Source organism: Schistocerca cancellata, chromosome 9, assembly GCF_023864275.1.
Source record: "Schistocerca cancellata isolate TAMUIC-IGC-003103 chromosome 9, iqSchCanc2.1, whole genome shotgun sequence".
NCBI classification, from domain to species: domain Eukaryota; kingdom Metazoa; phylum Arthropoda; class Insecta; order Orthoptera; family Acrididae; genus Schistocerca; species Schistocerca cancellata.
This window is the reverse complement of record NC_064634.1, coordinates 329,080,225-329,093,338: the sequence shown is the minus strand read 5'-3', so window position 1 is coordinate 329,093,338 and position 13,114 is coordinate 329,080,225. Positions and strand designations below refer to the sequence as shown.

General features: G+C 40.6%; 1 protein-coding gene across 1 annotated transcript in view; it reads left to right on the top strand.

Moving 5' to 3' along the window:
• LOC126100666 (cell cycle checkpoint control protein RAD9A) overlaps window positions 1–13,114 on the top strand; it is a 53,699-nt gene that overhangs the window by 15,331 nt on the left and 25,254 nt on the right. The window contains exon 4 of the mRNA XM_049911286.1: window positions 5,778–5,949. Coding sequence (XP_049767243.1) covers window positions 5,778–5,949 — 172 coding nt within the window. The remainder of the gene's footprint in view (window positions 1–5,777; window positions 5,950–13,114) is intronic.

Sequence of the window (13,114 nt, the reverse complement as noted above, 5' to 3'; positions counted from 1 at the left end):
TTGAGGCCTGGCGGATAGCTAGAAGACAGGATATGCTGAAGGGCAAGTTCCCATCTCCGGAGTTCTGACAGGTTGATGTTAGTGGGAAGTATCCAGATAACCCGGACGGTGTAACACTGTGCCAAGATGTGCTGGCCGTGCACCAAGGCATGTTTAGCCACAGGGTGATCCTCGTTACCAACAAACACTGTCTGCCTGTGTCCATTCATGCGAATGGACAGTTTGTTGCTGGTCATTCCCACATAGAACGCTTCACAGTGTAAGCAGGTCAGTTGGTAAATCACGTGGGTGCTTTCACACGTGGCTCTGCCTTTGATTGTGTACACCTTCCGGGTTACAGGACTGGAGTAGGTGGTGGTGGGAGGGTGCATGGGACAGGTTTTACACCGGAGGCGGTTACAAGGGTAGGAGCCAGAGGGTAGGGAAGGTGGTTTGGGGATTTCCTAGGGATGAACTAAGAGGTTACGAAGGTTAGGTGGACGGCGGAAAGACACTCTTGGTGGCGTGGGGAGGATTTCATGAAGGATGGATCTCATTTCAGGGCAGGATTTGAGGAAGTCGTATCCCTGCTGGAGAGCCACATTCAGAGTCTGATCCAGTCCTGGAAAGTATCCTGTCACATTTGGGGCACTTTTGGGGTTCTTCTGTGGGAGGTTCTGGGTTTGAGGAGATGAGGAAGTGGCTCTGGTTATTTGCTTCTGTACCAGGTCGGGAGGGTAGTTGCTAATTTCAAGTTGCCGCCACTCATACCTCACCTGTCAGTCAACAACATCTTTGCCTCTGCACTTCTGCCTCGACTGACATCTCTGCCCAAACTCTTTGTCTTTAAATATGTCTGCTTGTGTCTGTATATGTGTGTGTGTGCGAGTGTGTACCCGTCCTTTTTTCCCCCTAAGGTAAGTCTTTCCGCTCCCGGGACTGGAGTGACTCCTTATCCTCTCCCTTAAAACCCACATCCTTTCGTCTTTCCCTCTCCCACACACTCACAGATGATCTGGAATTTGTTTTGTGCAAAAAAATTCCTGGCCCGAGATCCAGGTCGCCAAAGATGGCATCTCGAGCACCTTGTTGCACCCACAATTTTAAGGAAAGACTTTAAAATACTGTATTATCTGAGACAAATCTGGAATTTCTTTTTATTTTTTGAAAGAAAATAACTTAATAATTACAAAGATATCCTTGGTTTGGAAATATGCTTCAGAAGTTCTCTTGATGTATCCTTCTGGACTTCTTTGTACTTCTAGAGTAAAACTTTTTTTTCAGAAATACCTATCCCATTTTTTTTTGTTTTTTTGCTGTTGATTAGTATCCGGTAGTACTACACTCCCCGAAAAGGAGAACTTTCACTTTTCAGTTGAACAAGTTTTATAAACAATGTTCATCTTTTAACTTCCAAGGCTGATTTGTTTATTGCAGCTTTTTATTAATGATTTCTTTGTTGCACTTGTTTATCCCTAATTTCTTTGTTGCATTTGTTTCTTGCCAACTTCCTTGTTGCAGTTGTTTATTTCTGGTTATGTACTGAAGTTTTTCATAGCTTATTTCTACATTGCAGAGCCCTGTAGGAAGTCTGAGGCCATCCAGATAATTCTGTGCCTGTAAACTTTTGTAAGGATTCTGTTGGTTGAGTTGTATGGTCTTTTGTGGAATGGCGTATGTCTGAATTGTCTTCTCACTGGAGTCACACGAGAGAGAAGTGTGCTGACTATCTGCATGTCCGTAAAATACTGGTATATGAGAGTAGTAAAAGAAAACAAACTCTCTTCAGGTTGGAAATATATGTGCTAATCTCAAGACTCTGTTTCAAAGATGAGATGTTTCCAGTGATTACTTTCTGTGTTCTAAATGCTTTGACAGAATATCAACACTGACGATAACTGAACAAGGCGAAGTCTCCCATGGTGCAGATGATGCAGATTCTGCATCTTTAGAGGAAGAATTTCATTCCCTGACTCAGTCAGCTATAGAGGTAGGTGTTAATCCTGTTAAGAAACCATGGTCAGTCAAGTCGCAAACTGTGTGCATCAAGAAAGCATATAAAAATTACTGTAGCTGTGGGGGAGTACACCAAAGCAAAACTGGCCACACTCTTCAAATAGATATTCCATCTTCAGAAGAAAATTAACCAAAACAAGCTTGCACAACTTGCCAGGATTTTATTTATTTATTTATTTATTTATTTTTCAAACATCAGTTCAGTTGTTTAGTCATGTGCATCATTCAGTGGAAAGATGCAAGCTCTTCAAGTATTTTCCCAGAGGCATTATAAAAGAAAGCAGTTTTGCATCACATTCTATGTGCATCTGAATGCATGGCCCAGTCACATTAATGTAACCACCAGTATTCAGTAACCACTCACAGATGGCAGGTAGAAGGACTAGGAGTGGAGGGCATTAAAGTTTTTTTTTTTTGGGGGGGGGGCATGGAAAACATTGCAATCATTGTCATAATGTGGAAAAGGAGTGCTCAGTCTGATATCCAATGGGCATGATCATTGACTTTTGGGCCAGGGGTGGAAGTATTTCCAAAATGAATGAATTTATAAACTGTCCACATGCCGCATGGGTAAAGTATACTGTGCATGGCAAAATGGCGCTACCCAAAACTGGCAGTGAGGCAGCTGTGGTGTACAATAGACTTTAGATGACAGGCATGAACAATGGCTGCAAAAGTTTGTGTGAACAAGTAGTTGTGCAAGTGTTGAACAACTGACCACCCTGATGAACTAAGGGGCTACCAACAGTGTTTCTCAACCATCATTCAGCGAATATTGCTGCATATTGGCTCCTGCAGCAGGCACATGGTTAATGCACCCAAACTAACTGCTGTTCATTGGTGACAATGTGGCAGTTATTGCAGCCATTCACAAAAAACAGTAGCACTAACAGTGCACAGTCTCTCTTCTCAGTAGCAATACTGTTTAATCACGTTATGACGTGTCAGTGACAGAGTGGATGTCATAGTCTCATACAGAGCCAGATTTGCACCTGGTAACCAAAACTGAAACTAATTTTTTTCCAGCGTAAATTGGTTCTGTGTTTACCAAGTTTTGCTACCATATGTTAGTTACAGCCTGCAGTGGAACTCCGTGAGTAGCTGCACTTTAATTATAACTACTCGGTATAATATTATGCATTGGAAGGTCAAACTTTTATGCACTATGACAAAAGTAGGTGTTTCCACACCCATGTTTATGTGTGTATTGTGCGAATTTCAAACTTAGTGTCATAGCTTTGAAGAACTAACTTGAATACGTCACGTATGACTTCTTTGTCAGATGTTTGAAGTCGTTAGTAGTCTGTGATGTAAAGCAAGAGGCCTGTTTGTTTCAGGACTGTGGTGACTGCCCTGTAAAGGGAGGATTGGCTTTACAGACACTTAGTCTGGAAGTCACAGCAGATGAGTCTACAGAAGTTAAGTATGCAACATGGGAGAAAAATAAACTAATCAAGAAAACTTTTGCCAATGACATTTTCATTGATGAACTTGAGAAATGGACAATGAAAGCAGTAATATACCAACATCTGAAGAAATTGCAAAAGTGAAGGGATGTTACAGGCTGAAGAGCTTCACTGTGATTTTGCTGAGAAATGGTGCGCCATTCAGCCACAGCTTAGAAGTGGTGTGTCGTTCTGCCACTAGAAGTACAAGGATGCCTTTTGAGTAATGAACAAGTTCCAATTTTTGCAGAAGTCATGTAAGTTTCAAAACAACCACCTCTGTTGCAGTTGTAAGTGATGACATGGGGCATGACCTAACAGACGCATTGTTGGCAATGTGCAAAATTCATCAACAAGTTCGATCACAGGCAGTAAAGATCATCAGTTTCCAACGGTGCTCCTAGTCACTTCAAAAATTGTTACCAACTGTTTGAATTGACTATAGACACTTGTGCCAATGGAGAGGATATACAGTGCTTCTGGTCATGGGTAAGCGCCTTGTGATGGAGTAGGAGGTTAACTGAAGCACCATGCTACAAAACATAATCTCTCCAGCACAACTACAACTGCAATTCAGAATGCCAAGGATTTTACAAGAGTGGTGAAATCATACATATTTGCAGCCCTGATACTTTTGTCCAAACAGGCAAGTTGAAGAATTCTACCAGCAGAAAAAGAAAAATGGTCTAGCCAAACACCTGCTGTGAAAGTAATTCAGAAAACCCATTCCTGGACTCAAAGTGATGAGTGAACTTGCATGAACTTTAAAGAGCAAGAAAGAAGAAATTTCATTTGCCCGGCCAAGACCTCACAAACAGCAAGAGAATATTCAGATTCACAACCTACCTAGAGGGATGTTTGTGGCCTGTATGTGTGACTGCAGCGATATAGACATCAGTTATGAGTTCACCACTGCCAGTGCTCACCTCCATTTTGCAATATTTTAAAGATTATGAGTGCCTCAGTTCCTATTTGTTCAGCAGGAAGGTGTCTCTCGATGTCAAAGGAAAATAGTGTTGCAGTTGAACACATTTTTAGTTCAGTGAATAGCTAGTTTCAGTTTTAAGCAGAATGCACAAAAGTTGATTGCTTTGTGACCTGTAACTTCTTGAAACTTTCACATAGATTTTGCAATCATCCAGTAATGTTTGAAAAATGTGCCTCTTTACTTATCTTCCAGAAGAAATAAAATTCTGTGTCAAATAAGAATAGGTTTTGATTTCTTGAGTTTAATGTGTGACAACATGTTGAAAGAAACTACTTTAATGTATGGCAAAATTTTCAATTGTTTATAAAACCTGTTCAGCTGAAAATAGAAGTTCCGTTTTTCAGGGACTGTAGTGTTGTGTGGTACTAATCAAAAGAAAAAAAATGCAAAAATTTTTGGGATTGTCATGAAAAAAAATCTTAGGAGAGGTGGAAGAATACAGCAAGAGAACATTCTCACACATTTTCAAACAGTGGATATCGCAGGACATTATCTTTCAAGTAAAAAATAAATAAACGAAAAAATACCTGGAACTGTTCCAAAGATGTAGCATTTTAACATTTTTCCTGAAAATAACATGTGAAGTGGTGCTCGAGGCATCATCAGCAGCTTGTATCTTAGGCCAGGTTTCTTTTTTTTTTGGACAAAAAAATGAGTTTTTTACTGTGTCCTAAATTATAACATATGTTGAATTCAATGACATTTGAGACTATGAAGATAAACCCCCTGCATGAATTGATATGGATTATGTCGGTAGTTATTAAGATATGATGAGGCTTCCAGAGGATAGACTATCATTTAGAGCTTCATGAAACCTGTCTTCAGAGTGAAGACCACAACAACAACAATTTTGCTGAGATGATGAAAAAAAATTATGTTGCTTCATAACAGCCACTTTGACTTGATGTTTTGTGTAACTATCCTGTGAGTAAATCTCTAGCAAAGCACTAGAACCTTTAGAACTTTTGCATGAAACTGATGCCATAATTTTCAACCTCTGCTGTTTGTGTTTTATCAGAGTGGCAGGGAGTAAACCTCTGTTTTAAAGTGTTAAACTTCCCTTTTCAACCATGTTGAAAGAAGACAGTCAAATTTCATACTACTGCATTATCTTATTCAGCATATCCCTTTACCCCCCCCCCCCTTTTTTTCCAAGCAAACATGGAAATTTTACTTACGAACTAAGATATTTCTGTAGTGTGACACAGCTGAAAGTGATTTAATCTCTATTGCTGGAAATTAATAAAAATGATTACTAAGAGAGCAGTTACCTAGCTGCAATTGTGGAAAAATTCTGATATGAGCTGTAGTTTATCCACATTTTCAGATTTCTTTTCTTTTTATTTCAGATCGTAGCAAGGTTATCAACACGGAGTTATGTCTGGAGCCCAGAGACTTTGAGTATTTTAAAGTAGGTACTGAAACAACAATTACCTTTTGCCTGAAGGAGTTCAAATCACTAGTTGTATTTGCTGAAAGTGTTTCTGTCCCTGTGGCCATCAACTTTAAGGAATCTGGACAGTAAGTAACACCACAATGGATAGTAAAAGCTTTGGTATTTGCTTGATTTGTTCTTAGCTTAATTGTTATATAGATTGAATTTCAGTGAATGATGTGTGTATTGTTTAGTTTCTGATCCTGTGGATTTTGAGTTTAGAGCTGTCATTTAGGATGTGTACAGAAATAACTAGGTGATTCAAGAAGGTCTGTAAATTACTAATAACTTTCTGCCATAACCTCATTATTAATGTTTTCCATTCATAAATTTCTTTTGTATGTGGAAGTCATTTGATGTCAAGTTTTTGGGGAAGGTGGATGTGTCAACATGAATGTGAAAACATCAGATTCATCAGGCTTCTCCATACCAAAAGACCCTTGTCAGGTGCAACATCCCTATGAAAGGTCCCACCCTCCCATCCCTCACCCACCCCCACCCTTCCTTACACAATCCAAGGCTCTTCTCTCTAGTTAGTCCTTAAACATTCATCTGTGTAGTATTCAGCAGTTGATTTTTCATCTGTTGCAAGACAATCTATGAGTAGAATCCTTTTACAGCCCAGGAAACCCTGTGGCAATCTTTACAGCAGATGAAGTCAGTTTTGCTCCTTTTGCACAGAACTGTCTTTCACCCACTGGTTTGATTACCGTTTCGCTTCTAGCATGAGAAATGTGTCTGTCAATGGAGGTACAAAAAATCATTGGAAGGCATCAGTAAGCAGCACAGTTTATGTCTCATCAAGTGAAGACAGAAAAAAGTATTATACATCACTTTAGTGCCTGGGCTGAGTGCTACATCTGGGATGGTGAATGGCAGAGTTTATGGAAAAATCTTTAGGTCGGAGTGCCACATACTAGAAATTCCGTACCAAGCGGAGTAGAAGCCCAGTTGAGATTGGTCCTAGTGGTGAGGCTTTAAAGCAGCAGCAGCAGTAGTGTAGTCTAGGGCAAGACTGCCTTAGTGTGGTACCTTGTGCTCTTATAGAGCCCTGGTGGGACATGAATATGCCTGCTAACCATGATTCTGCTTTGGTGTGGCACAACATGGTTGGAGCAGTGTTGACGTGTAACTGTTTCTGAGGGAATGCCACCTAGTGTTGTTATGATACTGCAGAAGCAACTACTTGCAGGGGTTGCACCTGTTATGTTTGGTAGAGCAGTGCTGCATGAGCCAGAAATTGCTGGCTTGGGCTGCATGATGTGTGACGTAGGAGAATTTTGCACATAGGAGAATTTCAAACCTTATGAAGGAGGAAATTTGCTCTCCCTCCTCAAACTGGGAAAGGTCGAAGCATGTTCTGTGTTTACACAGCATCGCAATAATGAGCTGTGTAGAAAAGATTTTGGATGGAATGCTCAGCTGTCCCCTGGTCTGAATCAGAGCACATGGGTCCTTACCTCCAGTCAGTGTAGGTTAGAAGTAACAGTGAATGTTGGATGGAATGCTCAGCTGTTCCCTGGTCTGAATCAGAACACATGGATCCTTACCTCCAGTCAGTGTAGGTTAGAAGTAACAGTGAAATCTTGACAACTAGACCACCCTGGAGACAATTCATGAAGACAGCATTTAATAACAAATATTCGTCATATAAGAAACACGGTTGACATTAGTTGGAAGCATAATATTTTAGCACTTCACCATTGATCTGGCTTCCATGCTTGTCTATCTTTATTCATTTGTTGTTACTATGCCAATACTTTCTAAACACAAAATTTGAGCAGTTAGGGCACAGGTTTCACTGGTGGTGTCCTTTCAAGGAAGTTTTTAAATTTAACCCTCTTTGACAATGCCGTTAATAGTATAACATTCACGACAAGGAGGCCAGTGTGGTGCTCCATACTTGTTGACAGTTTTGTAATTTTTTTTCCTTCTCTAATTATGCAACAGAAACTCACCCTTGCAAGTCCCAGGAAAGTGGCCTGAAGAGACTAGTTGAACTGTTCTCATCTTTTGTTTAACTCATATGTCTTAGGACCACACATTTGTTTCAAAGTTGTCATTGTTACTGCATTTAAGGGACATGTACATGCTGAACATCTTTAAGTGCCTTAGTCACAGGTCTACCCTGGGATAGGCAGAGTGCATCTGATTCAGTTTTATAAAGCTTTTGTGTGATCTTCAGGAGATACAGAAGCACAGTGTATGGACCAGAGTGGCCTATAGACCTCAAGGCCTTTGAAGTAGTCTGCCCTGAGAGAATTATGCCAGCCACAGTTGCCTACAGTGCCAGTCTCATATCTAGCCTCTCCAGTGAGACTGAAGGGCTGTCACTTACCTTTTGGTGGTAATGCCTTAAGTGAATATATTGTTTGCTGTTCAAAAATTACTACCGTACCAAACCTTTGCAAGTGCTGGTATAAAGTCAGTTTTCATTAATTGCTCTCAAGTGCTGCCCTGCTTACTCATTCAACATGACAGCTTGTCTGGAAAGTCTAAAATTATCAGGAAAATAGAACTGACTGGAGAAATAAGTTAAATTCTCAGGAAATTCAGAAATACTTTGATGGGGAGTTGAACTGTTCATTTACAGAAAGAAATGTACTAAGATAGTTTGCTACAAATTTCTCTGAGATTTTTCTTTGGAACTAGTTGTTTGTGGAGTCACAAAAAACAAGATGAAGAAACGTATTGAATTGTTGTAGCATGCATGATGGTGAGTGTGACAGAGTGTAACATGTGCATGAGAATTTATCATTTAGCAGTGAATTCGTCATTTACCACAAGCAAAGAAGGATTGTTTGAGTAAAGTAAATATATAAATATACAGGGTGATTATAATTAAAGTTCCAGTTTCAAAATTCTGTCAAAAAGAACCACTGCTCACAATGTTATCAAATTTGAATGGAATATTAATATTACTGAAAAAGAGGGAAACTTAATGGGAAAAAAACAGAAATTTTATCACTAGGTGGAACTGTAAGCAACAGAATATCCAAAATAAAAGATGTGGGATACACAGTTGTTCCACAATTTGCATCTGAGATGCTGGGATTCTCTCAATGCACATACTACTGTTAAAGCTCTTTTACAAAAGTGGTGACTGTGTGCCAGCTCTGCAGAAGTTTCAGGCATTGATGGATATGAAAAAAGGTAGTCTGATAACTGCCAAGGGTCTGGAGAAAATGACCATGAAATTTGAAAAGACTTTTTCCTCTGAAGTGTAGAGTGGCAGAGGAAGGGAAACAATTAATCCAACATCAGTAAAAGGTGCAGCCACAGCATTGCAAGGAGGAATCGTGTGGTGGTGTACAAACATGCAGTCCTGGGGACTGTTGACATGCATGTGAGCATGGTGCATACATTTCTACGAAACGTCCTGCATTACTATCCATAATAAATTATCCATGTTTAGGAGTTGGTTAATGCTGACCTACCAGTAAGACACAAATGTTGTCTCAAGAATTTCTTGCTCGCATGGAAGTAGACAGTGATCCTGTGAACAGATGAACCCCATTTCCATATCCAGGAACATGTCAATATGCAGAATTTCAGAATACAGGCAACAGAAAATCAACTTGGAGATAAACTGGTACCATTTCATTCTGCACAGGTAACTGTTTTTTGCAGGCCGATGGCATTGTTTGTCGTAGGGCCATATTTTTTTAAGGAATGGGTCCTGCAAGTCGTATTAGTATACCGTTTCTGGTATGTACTACGAGAGGCTTTTGTGCACCAGCATCATTCCAACCCTTCAACAGTGTGGATGTGTGGTTAGGATCATTATGCAAGATGCAGCTCATCTGCATATTGCACAGCCTGTGAAGCAGCTGCTGTAGAGGCATTTTGGAAATGATAGAATTATCAGCTGTCATTATACTGCCTGGCTGTCCAGATCACACATTATTAATCTATATTACTTCTGGGTGTGAGATTATCTGAAAGATGCAGTGTGTTCAGTGCTCCAATTACAAACATTGTGCAATGCATTCTGAACGTGATCCCTGAGACACTCCGATCTGTTGTGAAACATACTTTTGTGGTGGAAAACAGTGGACACCATCTTGAACAAGTTGTACGCCAGTCTTGTAACAATTAGAAACCGGTACCAGATTGATTTATTTATGGCTTTTGGCCCCAAGGCAATTAAAAATCAATGTCATTTCTGCTACTTATTGGTTTTGACCCTTTTTTTTGTCATCAGTCTACTGACTGGTTTGATGCGGCCTGCCACGAATTCCTTTCCTGTGCTAACCTCTTCATCTCAGAGTAGCACTTGCAACCTACGTCCTCAATTATTTGCTTGACATATTCCAATCTCTGTCTTCCTCTACAGTTTTTGCCCTCTACAGCTCCCTCCAGTACCATGGAAGTCATTCCCTCATGTCTTAGCAGATGTCCTATCATCCTGTCCCATCTCCTTATCAGTGTTTTCCACATATTCCTTTCCTCTCCAATTCTGTGTAGAACCTCCTCATTCCTTACCTTATCAGTCCACCTAATTTTCAACATTCGTCTATAGCACCACATCTCAAATGCTTCGATTCTCTTCTGTTCCAGTTTTCCCACAGTCCATGTTTCACTACCATACAATGCTGTACTCCAGACGTACATCCTCAGAAATTTCTTCCTCAAATTAAGGCCAGTATTTGATATTAGTAGACTTCTCTTGGCCTAAATGCCTTTTTTGCCATAGCAAGTCTCCTTTTGATGTCCTCCTTGCTCCGTCTGTCATTGGTTATTTTACTGCCTAGATAGCAGAATTCCTTAACTTCATTGACTTCGTGACCATCAATCCTGATGTTAAGTTTCTCGCTGTTCTCGTTTCTACTACTTCTCATTACCTTTGTCTTTCTCCGATTTACTCTCAAACCATACTGTGTACTCATTATACTGTTCATTCCGTTCAGCAGATCATTTAATTCTTCTTCACTTTCACTCAGGATAGCAATGTCATCAGCGAATTGTGTCATTGATATCCTTTCACCTTGTATTTTAATTCCACTCCTGAACCTTTCTTTTATTCCCATCATTGCTTCCTCGATGTACAGATTGAAGAGTAGGGGCGAAAGGCTACAGCCTTGTCTTACACCAGGGGCGGGCAAACGTTGCACGCGGCTCACGAGCGCACAGCGCTGCACGTGTGCTGCTCGCGTGCAGGCGTCGACCGGGGCTGTGGCGACAGCCGGCAGGTTGCGGCAGTGTAGTGCCAGGCTAAGCTGCGGACGTTGATGCGAAGCGAGCACTATGTAGTGAACGTTGTATTTCAAGAAACGGAGAAGTGGAGATTTGCTATCTTTTAAAAAGTAATGGGAGGATCATTTTTTCTTTGTGCAAAAACTTGAAAATTCGAAATGTTTGATATGTGGCAGTATTCTCGCTGGTCAACGGAAGTTTAGTATTGAAGGCCATTATAATAAATTTCACAAGGACGAGTACAATTTATTGTCGGATTCTGAGCAGATGGGAAATTGACTGAGCTTAAGAAGAGCGATCTGACGATACGAGACGAATCTGTCGTAGTTGGCCGGCCGGAGTGGCCGAGCGGTTCTAGGCACTACAGTCTGGAATCGCGCGACCGCTATGGTCGCTGGTTCGAATCCTGCCTCGGGCATGGATGTGTGTGATGTCCTTAGGTTAGTTAGGTTTAAGTAGTTCTAAGTTCTAGGGGACTGATGACCACAGCAGTTAAGTCCCATAGTGCTCAGAGCCATTTGAATTTGTCGTAGTTGCTATTGTCACGAGAGATCTGCGACTTTCTCTCGTCATGTCTCTCATGTAACTGATTTAACATTTTATGGAGCACTGTTTTCAAGGTTTCAGGACGACAACAATAATAGCCCAGCGGTATGTGCAAGTTATAAGACTGTGCTTAATATAGCGAGAGCTGGAAAACCATTTGCTGAATTAATAAGTCTCGGTTAAGAGCAAACATCAGTGATGAAAATTTACGTAACTGTTTGTGTTTGTCTGCATGTAGAAATTTTGTTCCAGCTATTAAATGTATTGTAAACTCCACCTGTGATAATTAAATAAAACGTATCGTAGGTAATAGGTACTCTTTCAAGCCATGATTTCTTTCAAGCTCTCCTACTAACCTTATTCATTCACTCAATAAAGCAAGCTAGGAAACAAAACGCATTACAGAGGAAGGAGCGGACAGAAGGTATGGTGGGGATGGGAGATAAGCGGGTGGCCAGCTTGCCCCTGTGTGCACGCGGAACACCTGTTAACTGCACGCGTGCAAGTGCACCGCACATGTGCAGGATTCCTGCCCGCCCCTGTCTTACACCCTTCTTAATACGAGCACTTTGTTCTTGATTGTCCACTCTTATTATTCCCTCTTGGTTGTTGTACATATTGTGTATGACCCGTCTCTCCCTATAGCTTACCCCTACTTTTTTCAGAATCTCGAACAGCTTGCACCATTTTATATTGTCGAACGCTTTTTCCAGGTCGACAAATCCTATGAAAGTGTCTTGATTTTTCTTTAGCCTTGCTTCCATTATTAGCCGTAACGTCAGAATTGCCTCTCTCGTCCCTTTACTTTTCCTAAAGCCAAACTGATCGTCACCTAGTGCATTCTCAATTTTCTTTTCCATTCTTCTGTATATTATTCTTGTAAGCAGCTTTGATGCATGAGCTGTTAAGCTGATTGTGCGATAATTCTCACACTTGTCAGCTCTTGCTGTCTTCGGAATTGCTTTTCCAAAAGTCAGATGGTATATCGCCAGACTCATGTATTCTACACACCAACGTGAATAGTCGTTTTGTTGCCACTTCCCCCAATGATTTTAGAAATTCTGATGGAATGTTATCTATCCCTTCTGCCTTATTTGACCATAAGTCCTCCAAAGCTCTTTTAAATTCCGATTCTAATACTGGATCCCCTATCTCTTCTAAATCGACTCCTGTTTCTTCTTCTATCACATCAGACAAATCTTCACCCTCATAGAGGCTTTCAATGTATTCTTTCCACCTATCTGCTCTCTCCTCTGCATTTAACAGTGGAATTCCTGTTGCACTCTTAATGTTACCACCATTGCTTTTAATGTCACCAAAGGTTGTTTTGACTTTCCTGTATGCTGAGTCTGTCCTTCCAACAATCATATCTTTTTCGATGTCTTCACATTTTTCCTGCAGCCATTTCGTCTTAGCTTCCCTGCACTTCCTATTTATTTCATTCCTCAGCGACTTGTATTTCTGCATTCCTGATTTTCCCGGAACATGTTTGTACTTCCTCCTTTCATC